Below are 17,705 nucleotides of genomic sequence, written 5' to 3'. Positions count from 1 at the left end.
AAAAAAAAAAAAAAATTATGATTGTTGTTATTATTGCATTTATTTTTATTATGAAAATATAGTTGTTTGCAATGGGACTCACATGATTATATCTAAAAATGAAAAACCTAAATTGCTTGAGCACATATATAGCTAACAGGTGTAACTTCGAAGTGAAAGTAGCAGTAGCAGGCACAGGAGGCAACAAATGTGCAAATGTCCTAAGGACAGTTTTCACAGCTGTGAGTTGACCCATTATCTTCCCTCTCATATGGTCCAATAGCCAGTTGTGAACAATCTCTCAATATGAGGCTTCTTGTATTTTGTTAGTAAAACTTTTCATAATACTACTACTAATAATAATTCTGAATAATAATAATAGGCTTAAGAATACATTTCTTTACTGAAAGGTGAAGAATCTGTAGTTTGTTAGAATTTCAATAGCTTTAAAAAAAATCCTGTATAATAACCTTATATGCAACATATTGAGTATATGTATTTGTCAGCAAATAGCCTATGAATCTAAAACCATAAATCAAAATGTTTTTTTAATTCAGGAAAATTATCGTTATAATACCATTATTGCATGTAAAGCACATGGCATTGGTAATTGCATCCCTAAACAATGTGTAATTGTAATGCCTATTTCGTTAATACACAGACAAACAATACGATTTTACTTCTGAAGTGAGAAGACATCAAAAGACAACATGTCAACAGGAACTTGAGGCAGTTTGCTGACAAATATAGCACGTGCTTTGTAGTAGCCTGTTAAATACTTCAAGGTTCTCTGTTAAATTCGGTCCAGGGGGGACACTAGTTACGCCGGTCATAAAACAAAACGTTGACATCCATTTCCTCCGCGTTTGGCTTGTGCTTTTTCATCCAGGAGCATTGCTTGCAGGCTGCCAAAGGTTGTGAGCAGTTGCAACTTGTAGAGACGATGCATATATTTTTCTCAACTATCATATCCATTTGCGTTCTGCAAACAGAAGTATGTGGATATACATTTCAGAAGCGCTTTGAAAGACCATTTGGAGAACTAGGGAGGAGCGGGTGGTTTAGGCCACTGCGACAGGGTGAAGTCTCCAATAATAAGCGTAGGAGTCTGAAAAAGATAATGGAAGTGATGCAAAATGGCACGCGTAATGATGCCACCTCACCGCGGTTGCTTCCATCTTGAAACCGACATCCATTCCAGGACAGATCAATGACTTTCGTCAAAAGAATGCCAAATTGTTATGGGAGAGCTTTTTGCTACGAAGAAGATCTGAGGTGTCTATAATACCAAATACCCTTATTAAGACACTATGAGATCAACCAGCAGATGTGTCGCGCGTTACCAATGTCACAGGTAAGAATATCGCCAAATACCCCAACACGTATTAGAATGTATTTGTACTTGTGTAAAAGTACTCTTCTTGCGTTGTGTACAATCAATCATCGACACGAACTCCAACTTGTATCACCAGTCATTGAGCTTTATTCTGATAGGAACAGCACAAAATTGCACGTCATGCAATGCACGGCTCACCATCCAACTCTGCCCTCACGCACGCTGGTTTGGTGCTTGTTCACTGGGACTGTAGTTACCAAAATAATACAATTACAATATAATATCGTTAACAATGTACCTGATAGGAACAGCAAAAAATTGCACGTCATGCAATGCACGGCTCACCATCCAACTCTGCACTCACGCACTGTACAAAATATACGACCCACCCCCCACCCGACACAGTAAGTTGCTAGCTAGTATTAGTGGGAATTCTCTACAACAAATATTCACCAAAAAACGCTGCATCTTATGTGTGATGTTCGAATAACATTTACAAATTGATATAAAATTGTACATTTAAATCATCACTTGGGAATATAAAAATCACTTTTGACGTACTGTGCTTTGCAACCAACAACTTACCGCTGGTTTGGTGCTTGTTCACTGGGACGATTCTAACTGAAACATCCTCCCTCGTAAGCAAGCTACGCAAACAAACCAGTAGGTGAAGGAAAGACAAAACTAAAACCAAAAACCCATTGGCTTAACAATAAAGTGGCAAGGGGGAATCACCAATATAACCCTGTTACACTTGGATGAGTATTTGTTTCTTTTTAGAGGGTCCATCATGACGACTGCAAGACACAGGTGCTGGAAAACAACATTTGCTTTGGGAGGTGTAGTAGTCCTGAGTGCAATACCAACAGCGAACACGGCGACCACGCTTCTTGCGTTCACTGCTCACCAGTCAAATTTACCAAGTCTGTGGAGTTGAAATGCAAGAACACTCAGGTAACTAAAGTGGTGACGGTGTTGGAGGACTGTCAGTGCGAATTGAAGAAACGACTGTGCTCCCACAGCCGGCAAGGACCCTCTCTTTTTGATCCTATCTTAATTGGAAACATACCATGAAGGATATTCAGCATTTCATAATATCCTGTACATAAATCCGAGACACTCCATTTATAGGTTACGTTTTTTATGGTATGTATTAATTTGTGGATGTCCATCATTCATATCGTATGAAATGTTACGAATTGCAATTCATACATGTTACAAATTTGCTAAACGTACACTGTTACAAATGTGCTAAAATGTATGATATGTTACCAAATCAAATTTGTTGTTCTTAGGGTTACAGTTAAGGTTAGGAGTTAGGTTAAAGTTAGGGGAATGGTTAGCTAACATGTAAGTAGTTGCAAAGTAGCTAAAAAGTAGTTGCAAAGTTTCTAATTAGTTAAAGTTGTCCATGATGGGATTCGAACACACAACCTTTGTGATGTAAACACACACACCCACTTGGATAGCCAAGTGTCATGCGCCAACACTAAGACATAATTTACAAATGAAGCATGTGTTTGAGTCCCCCAGATCAGAGGCAGTAGGGATGACCAGTGATGTTCTCATTATGTTTGTAATTTAAACAATTTTCCTATCCTGCAAAGCATTCAAAATGTAACGAGTACTTTTGAGTGTCAGGGAAAATGTATGGTGTAAAAGTACATAATTTTCTTTAGGAATGTAGTGAAGTAAAAGTTGTAAAAAATATAAATAATAAAGTACTAGTACTCCCAAAAGACTTTAGTACTTTCAGGTATTTTTACAACACTTGTTACATCTAGTCTATGGATCCAGGCTGGGATGTAAGGAGTCTGACACTGAAGTATAGTCTACCAACTCTATTCTGTACCAATTACGGCAGTGGAATGTTGCATGCACTGTACATAAAGTACAAACAATGATCAGAAAATAATTGAACTATTACACAGTAGAGAAGGAATAACTTGAGAAACATGCCCGATAGGAGTACCAATTTGGCACTGTATCTCTGTTCTACAATCAAGATGGTGGGCATGGACAGTCCGCCCTAATTTCTAACACATGGACATTATGAATTCTATGAAATGTTATTCTTTAGTGGTTATTGTTTGTGTTGAAGTTGCCAATTCCAAAAAACAGCACGGCTCATCTGTCATTGTTTAAATAGTCAGTCAAAGTTCAGCATTCTAATCTGGTAAATGTTTGCAAATCAATCTCACATATATTTTGGAATGTAGCTACATGTAAAAATAAAGCATTTAAAAATAAATAACTTCACAAATTGATCCCATACAGACAGCTTTCAGACAAATTCACAATCCACTGTGTATGAAGGTTTTCCAATTACATGGAGGTGACAGTGTTGTGGTTATCACTTCAGTCAAAGCTACAGGTAATGAACCTTATGTGCTTCGATGGTCGGTAAGTTTTTGTTTTAACACACTGCCCCCTGGTGGCATAAACTCTGTTCAACAGGTAGTTTTAGTTGATAGGACTACAGATGACAAGACTAGGGCAGACAGCACATTGTCCTTGGCCTAATATACAGCTGCTTAATGCTTTAACATATCAACTTCACTGTACAATGACAATAGGCTTCAATTCCAGCCAACATGTTTTAAAGCGAGCCTTAGTTGTAAGTTGGTGATCAAAGAAACTCATTTTGGCAGGATTTTGACAGACTTGCTATAATGTTCCAATATGTGTTCGATGTTCTAATATGTGTTTGATGCCCAATCTTACCAACTGAATCAATTTCTCAAAATGAATAATGCAAAGACAGTGCATTTTTTTGTAGTAGTTTATATTTTGTTGCATAAAATAAAAATAATGATAAAAAATACTTCAATAACATTCAAAATATTTGTCTACAAAACAGGATAAAATCTGAAAATAAATATTACTGTGCAACTTGAATGTATTGTCATTGCAGGTAGAGAGATGGATCAAGAACACTCTTTTTATGGATTAAACTTCACTTGAACTGAGTTACAATTATGTAGGCTTTAGGTTGGCTAGCTCAAGTCCGTTTCAATAGAAAATGCATAATTCTTTCCGCCCTAACCTTGAGGCCATCACTGATGTGATTGGTTAAGTAAAAGTAAAGCTTAAACCCCACTGCTTTTACCAATTCAAACCTCTCACATCTGTGATTACTTTGAGGAAGAGAGAGAAATAAGATTGCATTGTTTAAGTGAAAGCATTCAAACAGGTCCGACATTTGTTTTTTCTCACACTACTGAGCCAAGCCAAACTCAGTTGGCCCAGTTACACATCCACTATTTGCTGGAACCTTGCTGAAAAGGACAATGTGAAGCCAGCACAAATTGCTTTGGGAGTGCACAATAGTGTGAAAGGGGTATTAGTTAGCCTACTACACAGGCTGTCATAGGATTCAAAACACATATTTTGACAAGTAAAAAAGCTTTGCACTTTGTCAAATCACTCATACTTGGAAAGCAACAGAATGGTGATTCTTGATTTTACGCGGTCATATTCTAAAAACAGTTACCATACTGCATGTCTGCAGGTTTTTAAATAAAGTCCAAGTAGAAGGTATCAAGGTTTGTAGACACTAGCTCTGCTCTTTCTGCCTTTGTCAAAACAGTGCACTGCATGTTACATCTTTCCCATACAATACCTTAAAAGACATCTACTCACTACAATAGTTGACAATACAAAATAATACTTCAGTTTTTTTTGTCATGCATCCTTTTAAACATGTATTTGAATGGTTGTGCTCTACATTTAGGAAAATATAAATATACTTTTTGGCTAAACAAAATACTTCAGATACTGTAGTTAAAAAATATACCACTTTGTGGACTCTGGATAGAGTTGTTTCCTTTCACTTGTTTGCCCCTATACATTGACACCACACAACCCAATAAATTGTATACAAAACAAATTGTATCAGACTGTGTAAAGAAATAACAGTATAGCTTAGTTTAAAACAGAACAGTTCTAAATGGAGTCCACAAAAAGGTCATTGATTTGAGATTAAATGACTTGTGGTAAAACTATTATTGGAGTCAAAAGTGTTTGCTATGCCTCCTCCAACCAACAACCTTCACTTCCAAATGGTATTGTACACAAGTTGAGCAGTTGTATTCATTTACTCAATTTCAATTCACTCTCATGGAATCAACCGATAGGCCAGATCATGGCATATTGAAAAAGCCAACCAGGTTCACGCAAGGCTTGCCACTACACACAGTGCCTCTTAATTGGATATGCATTGCATGCCTTTTATTTTTCTCTAAGTGCTAAAAGTAATGTAAAAAATACTTCAATTTTGGCACAAAAATGACAATTAAGAAAGCAACTTAAATTCACAACATAATTATTAATGAATTGCTCCACTTGTTAAATTGACCTACTTCATTGGCCATCCAGAGTTGTTTACTAAGCACTTGCACCAGTGACATTTTGCACCACTTATTTTCCAGGAGGGAATATAAAAATAATATGGGCCAGTTTCCCAGACCCAGAGCAAATCTACTCCTGGACTAAAAACTAATGTTCAATGGCACATGAATCTCCTATAATAAAGGTGTATTTTAGTCCTAAAGGTAGAATAAATATTAAGATAGTTGTGTGTTTTATTCTTGTTGCTTTTATCTTATTCCCTTCTGAAAATAACAGGTGCAAACACTCCCTTGTTGTCTAGTTGAGACTTTCTCAGTACTCTTCATGTGGGTAACTATTCAGTAGGGTTGGCCACGTAACAACAAGCATAATATTGCTGTCAAGGCGTCATGAAGACAACAGCAAACAATTACTATGGTAACTGACCTATCCCTTTTATGCCTATGCGACTATTTATATGGTTGCAATTCACTATCATGAACATTTCAGTTCTGTTACTCTCATTTTCATGACAACTGACAATCTGAGACTTGACTTACATTTCTCTTCTAATACTCCGTATTCAGTAAAGACTAGGGTTGGGGTGGTTGAGTGTTTAAAATAAGAATCAGCTAAACACCTCTTACTTCAAAAAGCTATCCGTGTGTTCCAGAGCCTTCAACAGGGAGAAAAAATTGTTTGCTTTCACCTTACATTTTAAAATATATAATACAAACGCTCTTAAATATAGTTGTAGATAATGCAATAACTGAGATAATACTGTATACAGAAAGTCTGTTTACACTTCACATTCTTACCCATATACGTGTGGAAAAAGATTGACAATGCTAAGAGCCTAAATTCGAACACAGTGGCTGTACAGTAACATGCTATACATGAGTCAGAGCTCAGGATTTCCGCTTCACAGCTCTGTATGGGTTTTGACTGACAGTTGTTCTGAACTTGAGCACCGTGCGCGACAAGAAGTTGCCTTCATCCCTCCCGCTAATTGGGCAACTAGCAAATGTTTTGTTGTCTGAGTGAGGGAAAGGCTGTAAATTATGAGGATTCAATGTATTTTGAAAGATGAGACATTGAGGATGATAATACCACTCTGATGTCATACAACCAAGCCAAACACCTGTGAGTCCACTTCACATTACCATATCAACTCATGTAATATAGTGTCAACATGTATATTACATGTTTTATGTACAGATGACATGGCATTATACCCTGGGTTGTCCTGAACAGAATGAGCCTGTTTGTTGTATCGTGATGAAAATTTGCAGCGAACCATGCATCTGAATGCACACATGACTCCATTCTATGCGCACCAAAATGATTATCTGCTTCTCTGAATTGCCTTGTGAAGGCCTAACGCTGTAAGATCATATTTTATAATTTAGCTAGTCATGTTGGCAATAGAACAATCTTTCAAGTTATGCCCACCTGACCCAGATTGTGATTTATAATGGACCGTTTTTGGATTGCGTAAACAACAGTAATTGTGTAAAGACGGGGATGCAGGGCTGTGTTCCAAACAAAAAACTACATGTGTGCGTGCTGTAGTTCCTCAACGGCACAGCTAGAAGAAGAAAAAAGCTCCTTATAATTGAAGACTCTTCTTTGAGTCATAAAAAGTGCATTGAAATTACTTCGGAACTGTGCAAACTTTGGAGAAGCCACTAGGGAACACCAATTAGATCAATCACTTGTCAATTTTTTGTCTTATGTTGTACCTAACCCAAATTTACCAATAATATTTTTTTATCATGTAACTGAATGTATCCAGAGTATTTTTAGATTTCGTTATCAACAAATGCAGCGAAAAGTACATTGAAAGTAAAATGCACAAAAAAATGTAATGTTTAAATTCAGTCTTGTGTCAGAACTGTTGTGTCCTCAGCTTTAGTCTGATAATTTTCCAATAACTAACCAAACTGTTCCCTTTTAATTCCTACCTTGGTTATGGATTCCATATTTCTTCTGTAAGAAACATTTCAATTTCTCCATATAGGTCAATTCCCATAAGTCTAAGGGGTTAATTAATACACGTCTATAACAGTATTAACAATCAGTCAGCCACGCTGTAAATGTAAATACTGCACAATATACACCATTGGCAAGGTCCTCACCATTTGTGCTCAATTGCCTGAAAATGCAAGGGCAGTGAGCATTTTGAATAGTAGATCGAGCTGAAAAATTTAAAAAGATTCTGTGAGAAACACTGCAATACATCTATGTACATTACTGCCTTACTCTAAATTGAATTATTCACGATCACCTCAACAAAGCCTGAGAATTACAGTCGGAGTTGATTAATGAACAACTTGGTAAGTTTCTTAGCATTGATGTTACCTCACTTATGTCACTTTAATAGACGACTGCGGGACACATTTGTGCTTTGACACTAAGTTGCATAAACATTATTGCATATGCAACAAGGGAGTGTGGGGATTTTATTTTGAGGCGATAACGGACAAGTTATGTCGACTTTGTCACCCATGTCAGAGAAGTACTTTAGAGGTACTTCATTTTAAAGCATTCTACATGCATTGTTCCGATTGTCTGACATCAGGGCATATTTTGTGTGCATGTTTGGGGAACACCTCATAGTGAGGAATTTTCCAAGCACAGTGGGCCCTGAGAAGGTTATGTCACCTTGACAGAGTCAGATTTCTTGGTTTCACAGAGTAGAGTGACATAGGGCACTCCGATGAAGGCCCATTTCTCGTTGGGCCAGAACATGATGACCGGGCCTCGTTCAGGGGCCTCTGTGGCGACGTCAAAGTAGGCAAAGCACACACAGCCCAGGTAGGAGGCTAGGCAGATAAGGATGTGCCTGTGGGAACAAGAGTCATGGGGTCAGGACCAAAAACATTTAGGGCCAGTTTCTCAGAAAACTAGCTGAGAAACTGGCCCTAATGGTGTATCTCAACAAACTTGAGTGGGTTCCTTTCCTCATCTCCTTTCTTCCATCTGCACTGACGTGAAAGAACTTGCCCAGTGGGCAGAAATGGTTGTAAGGATGTTCATAATGACAATTTCAACCAGCTTCTGGTTATAACATCATTTCAACTAGTTTAGTCTGCTGGGTGTCAGGAAAAATTACATTTTTTAATACAGAAAGTGTGAAAACAATTTCATGTTTTTAATCTTCATGTATTTATTCCTTCTTAAAAACAGCAGGTGCAATTTCCAACCATTGCTGTCCTCTGGTGGCCCAGATCAGTACCTGATTAGGACTTTGAAAACAAAGGTGTTGCAGGTTTCATCCCCCAGGCTTAGAATTGAATAGCCCTACATTAGTGGTTAATAAAATACTTCAAGCCTCTTAAAAAGGGAAAATAATTCTGAAAGCCATTGTCATAAGAATATGTATCATCATCATGCGTGCACCAAGTGTGATGGAACATCAAGGTGACCCCATTTAAAAGGATTACATAAAAATGGTAGCTACCCATCTTTCCCACTCATTTGAGGCATATACAGTAGCTGGATCTACATATCAGACAGCGTGGTGCATGGACTCATCTCACCATTACACCACTTTTGAGGTCTGAAAACATTGTCATCTTAGTTGAATTCACTGACTAAGTCACTCTGGACAACAGTGTCTGCTAAATGACCAAAATGTAAATGAAAACTCTCTCAATGACTTTTCATGCAGTTTCAAGCTCACCAAGCACAGTGTAGGTAGGGGAAGTTGACAGAGGACCACATCTCACAGAAGATTTTGTCACTGATCCAGCAGAGGAGAGCCAGAGCCCACCAAAACCCAGAGATCAGCCCCAGCTTGAATACTCGTGGGTTCTCACACCTGCAAACACCACACAATAACATATTGGCAATGCATAAGTCCCCACACAAAGACATATACGTGACACACACTATTCAAATGTTAGAAAGAAAACAAACAAACACACACTTCATGGCTTGCTGTTAATGTAAATTCTATATTGACAAGAACTACAGCCAACACGAAACCACAAGCAGATGCCAGTACAACTTCCAGTAAATGCCCATACAATGCCCATACGTATGACTTTTGATTGCATTTCAAATAAAAGAGTGTGGAAGGACCACCAGAGGGCAGGCTGGGCTCACGGATGGTAGCCCAACAAGGCATGGGAGACAGGTGAACCAGAGGCAATTAAGCACAGCTGACACAACTAATGAGATATTCTCCTTCCCCTATAAGAGAGAGTATGGAACCAGCAAGGAGAGAGACTATCTCTGGAAGATGGCCACCGAGACAGAGGAGCTGTCTAGGAAGAACCATTAAGACGGTGACAATGTCGTGACTTTTTGTGGTAATTTAAAGACAATCGTATTGTGTTCCTGTTTTGCTCTGGAAAAGAAGATATGTTTTTTTCCTTTGGAGAGTTTCATTGATTCTGTTGGAGTGTTTGTGTTGTCCAAATGCCCTCAATATAGAACTTTGTTCAATCAAGAAAACCTACTCCTGACTCGTTTGTTCCACCTTCCCGCTTTAGAGTGACGCCCAATTACTTGGTCCGCTCACAAGAGCTTCAAACAATAGGAAGCCATGCATGTAAAAAGCAATGGGAAATTATATATCACATTTTCATTTTAGTCAAATAGCAAATGCTCTTATCCAGAGTGACTTAATTGGGCAATTGAATGCAAGTCTGTTTGTTAAGATGTATTTATTTTTGTAATAGTAACACCATATTAGGCTCCTGAGTGGCGCAGCTGTCTAAGGCTGCGCCACATCTCAGTGCTAGAGGGGTCACTACAGACCCTAGTTCGATCCCTGGCTGCTGTGAGTCTCATAGGGATGCGCACAATTGGCCCAGTGTCATCCAGGTTAGGGCGCGGCCAGGGTAGGCCATCATTGTAAAATAAGAATTTGTTCTTAACTGACTTGCCTAGTTAAATAAAGGTTCAAATAAAACATTTATTCAAATGAGAGTTCAGTTCATAGAACAGGGTTGATCTTAAAATGAGGGACAGGTTTTTTTAACAAAAATTTGTTACAAAATCACATGAAATAAAATTATAAATCTTCATAAATTACTTTTTCAAAGCAACAAAATAACTAGGGATTTCCAATGATGATAAACTGAGAAATTTAGGGAGTAAGTGAGTTAAAATCTCCCACAAGGGACATGTCAAAATGCTGATTTTTGTTGTACTTTAGCAAGTCTTTGTCCCTCCATCCGTCCATCCTTACACGCAAACTCAAACAGCACTGGCCCAATTTTGACCAAACTTGGTGAATGATGTGTCTCGCCATAGAGATTCGTCATTTACAAAATTGCACTGATTGGCACAAGACAGGAACTATGGTAATTAACTGAAATTTGTGAGTCGCATCAAAGAGGAAGAGGCGAAGGACAGGGTGTGGATTAGGGAAAAGGTAATACCTAGTCAGTTGTACAACTGAATACCTTCAACTGAAATGTGTCTTCCGCATTTAACCCAACCCCTCAATCAGAGATGTGTTGTGGCCTGCCTTAATCGACATCCACGTCTTCGGCGCCCGGGGAACAGTGGGTTAACTGCCTTGCTCTGGGGCAGAACGACAGATTTTTACCTTGTCGGCTCGAGGATTCGATCCAGCAACCTTTCGGTTACTGGCCCAACACGCTAACCAGCTGAAGAGACTGGTACCCTGTCACGTCCTGACCATAGAGTCCTTATTTTCTATGGTGGAGTAGGTCAAGGCGTGACTTGGAGGTTAGTCTAGTTTATTATTTATAGTTTGGTTTTTCTATGTTGGTGATTTTGTATGATTCCCAATTAGAGGCCGCTGGTAAGCGTTGTCTCTAATTGGGGATCATATTTAGGTAGCCTTTTTTCCACCTGTGGGTTGTGGGATATTGTTTGTGTAGTTGTATGTCAGCGCTCCATTGTCGTCACGTTTCGTTATTCTTTGTTTTTGTTATGTGGTTCACTTACTTTAAATAAATAAAGATGTGGAACCCAGATCACGCTGCACGTTGGTCCGAGTATGCTTCCAACGATCGTGACATACCCAGGCTAACTTGTCTTCCATTTGTTAAGAAATGTCTTTTCACTGTTAGAGCGACTTGAGCATCTGGTCAATATAATGGATAATTATGGGGGACGACATGTTCATATAAAAAAATGTGATTTATTGAATTTTAAAGGGCACTTCATTTAATTTAACAAGCTTTTAAAATGCAATATTGGTGCACAATCTCTACTTAAAATATCAAAACGGACTCATTTCGTGGACGACCCACCTGCTAGCGACACAGGTACCAATCAATTAATACAGACAAAAGACTAATCTCCAATGTGATGAAAACTCTGACTTACAGGTAACTGCCAAAATAAAGGAAATACAGAGTTTTAATAGGGAGTTGGGCCACCACGAGCCAGAACAGCTTCAATGCGCCTTGGAAAATATTCTACAAGTCTCTGGAACCCTATTGGAGGGATGCAACTCCATCCTTCCACGAGAAATTCCATTATTTGGTGCTTTGTTGATGGTGGTGAAAAATGCTGGTCTCAGGTGCTGCTCCAGAATCTCCCATAAGTGTTCAATTTGGTTGAGATTTGGTGACATATTGAAACATCAGCAAGTTGAGCAGTCTTTGTCACTGAAGCTCCAGCCAAACGTGCCTCAACAATCAACCCTCTTTCAAAGTCACTGAGATCTCTTCTTCTAGCCATGGTAGCCAAAATAATGGGACACTGGGTCTGCCCAGCATTTCTATACACTAAGAATGAGGAGATGATAATTCCACACCTGTGTGCAAGCACCTGCTTTCAATATACTTTGTATCCGTCTGTCTGTCTGAAGCTACTCTCACCCCAAGATATAAAAAGATAGAAGCAAGGCAAGATGCAGCACATATATTAAATAGTTCCTTTTTCAAGTGCTTCCCGGAAGTTACAACCAGGAATAGTCAGAGATCCTATATGTTCCTTTAGTTCAAGATGAGGCCATTCTAAACTGGGCTCTATGATAAAACATACGTAGAACACAAACCATTTAACAGTGATTTAAAAACGTAAAATTCACCCACTTAGCAAGATTATGAAAAAAATTGGTTTGAAATGTATTGCGTAAATATTGCGTAAATAACAGATGAGTCTGTCATGTCTGTCACTATCATTAAATGTGAAGACTTATTTATATCAAATCAGTTCTCTAGGTTTATTTATTAAGTGATTAAACTAATCATAAAAGTGATTAAACTAATAATAATTAACTAGGAAGTCAGGGTACCACGAAAAATGTTGCGATTTAGAGATTGTCGCGTTCGTCGTAAGGAGGAGACCCGGGCGCAGCGTGATATGAATACATACTCTTTAATTAAACGAAGAAACACTAAACAAACTAACAAAAGAACAAAACGAACGTAAAGCTAAAAACAATGAGTGCTGAAACAGGCAACTACACAGACAAAACCAACAAAACCAAAATGGAAAAAATGGCAACCTAAATAGGATCCCCAATCAGAGACAACGATAAACAGCTGCATCTGATTGGGAACCAATTTAGGCCACCATAGACCTACATCTGCCTAGACTACACACAAACACACCTAGACATACAAAAACCCTAGACAATACAAAACAATCATACCCACCCTCGTCACACCCTGACCTGACCAAAATAATATAGAAAACATAGTTCAGGGCATGACAGAGTTATAATTTTCCAAATATAACTCTTCAGATATTTTAAAATTACAATCTTCTATTAATGAATTATTACCTCATCAGTTCTTATTACTGAATGTCGCAACCCCTTAGATATCTGCACGAACCCTAGCCTAAATCATTCATCAACGATATACAAAATTGCCTTAATTATTTACTAACTAACTAACTAACCACACAGAATTACATAACAAACAAACAAACATTAGATATTTGGGTTACTGCATGATACAAAGCCAATATGACGAAGCCAATATGACGGCTTGGTAGACAAAGGAAAGGGGTGGGGACAGAGAGCGGGAAAGACAAAATGGATTCACTACACAGTTGATAATTACACTGCTCAAAAAAATAAAGGGAACACTTAAACAACACAATGTAACTCCAAGTCAATCACACTTCTGTGAAATCAAACTGTCCACTTAGGAAGCAACACTGATTGACAATAAATTTCACATGCTGTTGTGCAAATGGAATAGACAAAAGGTGGAAATTATAGGCAATTAGCAAGACACCCCCCAAATAGGAATGGTTCTGCAGGTGGTGACCACAGACCACTTCTCAGTTCCTATGCTTCCTGGCTGATGTTTTGGTCACTTTTGAATGCTGGCGGTGCTCTCACTCTAGTGGTAGCATGAGACGGAGTCTACAACCCACACAAGTGGCTCAGGTAGTGCAGTTCATCCAGGATGGCACATCAATGCGAGCTGTGGCAAAAAGGTTTGCTGTGTCTGTCAGCGTAGTGTCCAGAGCATGGAGGCGCTACCAGGAGACAGGCCAGTACATCAGGAGATGTGGAGGAGGCCGTAGGAGGGCAACAACCCAGCAGCAGGACCGCTACCTCCGCCTTTGTGCAAGGAGGTGCACTGCCAGCGCCCTGCAAAATGATCTCCAGCAGGCCACAAATGTGCATGTGTCTGCTCAAACGGTCAGAAACAGACTCCATGAGGGTGGTATGAGGGCCCGACGTCCACAGGTGGGGGTTGTGCTTACAGCCCAACACCGTGCAGGACGTTTGGCATTTGCCAGAGAACACCAAGATTGGCAAATTTGCCACTGGCGCCCTGTGCTCTTCACAGATGAAAGCAGGTTCACACTGAGCACATGAGCACATGTGACAGACGTGACAGAGTCTGGAGACGCCGTGGAGAACGTTCTGCTGCCTGCAACATCCTCCAGCATGACCAGTTTGGCGATGGGTCAGTCATGGTGTGGGGTGGCATTACTTTGTGGGGCCGCACAGCCTTCCATGTGCTCGCCAGAGGTAGCCTGACTGCCATTAGGTACCGAGATGAGATCCTCAGACCCCTTGTGAGACCATATGCTGACACATACACATTTGTGGCCTGGCTGGAGGTCATTTTGCAGGGCGCTGGCAGTGCACCTCCTTGCACAAAGGCGGAGGTAGCGGTCGTTGGGTTGTTGCCCTCCTACGGCCTCCTCCACGTCTCCTGATGTACTGGCCTGTCTCCTGGTAGCGCCTCCATGCTCTGGACACTACGCTGACACACACAGCAAACCTTTTTGCCACAGCTCGCATTGATGTGCCATGCTGGATGAACTACACTACCTGAGCCACTTGTGAGGGTTGTAGACTCCGTCTCATGCTACCACTAGAGTGAGAGCACCGACAGCATTCAAAAGTGACCAAAACATCAGCCAGGAAGCATAGGAACTGAGAAGTGGTCTGTGGTCACCACCTGCAGAATCACTCCTTTTTTGGGGGTGTCTTGCTAATTGCCTATAATTTCCACCTTTTGTCTATTCCATTTGCACAACAGCATGTGAAATTTATTGTCAATCAGTGTTGCTTCCTAAGTGGACAGTTTGATTTCACAGAAGTGTGATTGACTTGGAGTTACATTGTGTTGTTTAAGTGTTCCCTTTATTTTTTGAGCAGTGTATATTCATTGAAATGCTAATCCTTTGCACATGAACGGCCACTCATTCAAGAATAACTGCAATGTATATATTTACGCCCGTATGTCGTTATTGTCTTCTCTGTTGGAATCGCGGCCAGTTCATCAGAGTTTCTGGTTAACTTCCCCAGAAGTCTCAATGTCCTTCGTGGTTGTAGTTTTCTCCGTGGCTCTGGATAGTGTCTGCTGTAATGGATACGTCAGGTGTAACATGTTCTTAGATTAGATGTTTCGGTGGTTGTGGGTATTCTCGTCCTAGGTTTACGTAATTTCTAGCTGCAGACTAGTAATTCTACGTCTAGGACTTGCTCTTGTTCTGTAGTGTTTGATAGTCTCAGAGTTTAACCATTTCCAGCCATCTCCGTGGCCTATAGAATTGTAGCCATTCCAATGTGGGGACTCCATCCCGGCGTTCCATAACTTCTTATGGCTGCAATCCCGGTAACGGGATGATATGACAACAGCCAGTGAAAGTGCAGGGCGCCAAATTCAAAACAACAGAAATCTCATAATTAAAATTCCTCAGACATACATGTTTCTTATACCATTTTAAAGGTAATCTTGTTGTTAATCCCACCAAAGTGTCCGATTTCAAATATGCTTTTCACCGAAAGCACTACAAACGATTATGTTAGGTCACACCAAACCACAATAAGCACAGACATATTTCCAGCCAAAGATAGCAGTCACAAAAAGCAGAAATATAGGTAAAATTAATCACTAACCTTTGATGATCTTCATCAGAATGCACTCCCAGGAATCCCAGGTCCACAATAAATGCTTGATTTGTTTGATAATGTCCGTTATTTATGTCCAATTAGCTACTTTGGTTAGCGCGTTTGGTAAACAATTCCAAAGTCACAAAGCGCGTTCACCAAAACGTGATGAAATGTCCAAAAGTTCCGTAACAGTCAGTAGAAACATGTCAAACGATGTATTGAATCAATATTTAGAATGTTGTTAACATACATCTTAAATAACGTTCCAACCGGAGAATTACATTGACTTCAGTTGAGCGATGGAACGGAGCTGCCTCTCACGTGAATGTGAGTGGTCAAAGCGTAGTCACCTCATGGCAGTAGTTACTCATTCCTGTCTCCTTCAGCCCCCCTTCACAACAGAGTCATCAGACAAAGTTCTATAGACTGTTGACATCTAGTGGAAGCCGTAGGAAGTGAAAACTCATAAATATATCGCTGTAATTTTAAATGGGAACTTGGTTGAAAATCTACCAGCCTCAGAAAAAATCCAAACAGGAAGTGGAACTTCTCAGGTTTTTGCCTGCCATATGAGTTCTGTTATACTCACAGACATAATTCAAACAGTAAACTGCCTGCTTCTCAGTCCCAGTTGCTAGTATATGCATATTATAATTAGTATTGGATAGAAAACACTCTGAAGTTTCTAAAACTGTTTGAATGATGTCTGAGTATAACAGAACTCATATGGCAGGCAAAAACCTGAGAAAAAAATCCAACCAGGAAGTGGGAAATCTGAGGTTTGTAGATTTTCAACTCGCCTATCAAATACACAGTGGGATATGGGTCATTTTACACTTCCCAAGGCTTCCACTAGATGTCAACAGTCTTTAGAACCTTGTCTGATGCTTCTACTGTGAAGGGGGGCCGAATGAGAGGGGATTTAGTAAGGTCTACCATGACCTGAACATGCGCTGACCATGCGTGTTCATGTGAGAGCGAGCTCTGTTCCATCGCAATTCTGAAGACAAAGGAATTCTCTGGTTGGAACATTATTAAAGATTTATGTTAAAAACACCCTAAAGATTAATTCAATACCTCGTTTGACATGTTTCTACTGACTGTTACGGAACTTTTACATTGTCTGCTTTTAGTGAACGCGCTTCGTGATTTGATTTGTTTACCAAACACGCTAACAAAAGGAGGTATTTGGACATAAATGGACATTACCGAACAAATCAAACATTTATTGTGGAACTCGGATTCCTGGGAGTGCATTCTGATGAAGATCATCAAAAGTAAGTGAATATTTATAATGTTATTTCTGACTTCTGTTGACTGCACAATATGGCAGATATATTTTTGTCTTGATTGGGCTCTGAGTGCCGACCTAGGATTATTGCATGGTTTGCTTTTTCCGTAAAGCTTTTTGAAATCTGACACAGCGGTTGCATTAAGGAGAAGTGGATCTAAAATTCCATGTATAACACTTGATCTTTGATCAACGTTTATTATGAGCATTTCTGGAAATTGATGTGGCTTTCTGCAAAATCACCGGATGTTTTTGGAACTACTGAACATAACACACCAATGTATACTGAGATTTTTGATATAAATATGAACTTTACCGAACAAAACATACATGTATTGTGTAACAAGTCCTATGAGTGTCATCTGATGAAGATCATCAAAGGTTAGTGATTCGTTTTATTTCTATTTCTGCTTTTTGTGACTCCTGTCTTTGGCTGGAAAAATGGCTGTTTTTCTGTGATTTGGCGG

The 17,705-nt window shown here is 39.5% G+C and overlaps 1 protein-coding gene across 2 annotated transcripts in view; it reads right to left on the bottom strand.

The window, feature by feature from the left end:
• Positions 1-4,066: 4,066 nt before the first annotated feature.
• LOC129824121 (alkaline ceramidase 2-like) overlaps positions 4,067-17,705 on the bottom strand; it is a 46,536-nt gene continuing 32,897 nt past the window's right edge. The window contains exons 5-6 of one of the 2 annotated variants that reach the window (XM_055883480.1): positions 9,330-9,467; positions 4,067-8,489 (exon numbers count right to left, since the gene is read on the bottom strand). In XM_055883480.1, the coding sequence (XP_055739455.1) occupies positions 8,300-8,489; positions 9,330-9,467 (328 nt within the window). In that variant the 3' untranslated portion in view covers positions 4,067-8,299. Of the gene's footprint in view, positions 8,490-9,329; positions 9,468-15,286; positions 15,415-17,705 lie in introns of those variants that run through there. The other variant, XM_055883490.1, reaches the window with a different exon arrangement.

This window comes from Salvelinus fontinalis, chromosome 2 (genome assembly GCF_029448725.1).
Source record: "Salvelinus fontinalis isolate EN_2023a chromosome 2, ASM2944872v1, whole genome shotgun sequence".
Classification (NCBI taxonomy): domain Eukaryota; kingdom Metazoa; phylum Chordata; class Actinopteri; order Salmoniformes; family Salmonidae; genus Salvelinus; species Salvelinus fontinalis.
This window is presented reverse-complemented; position numbering and strand designations above follow the sequence as displayed.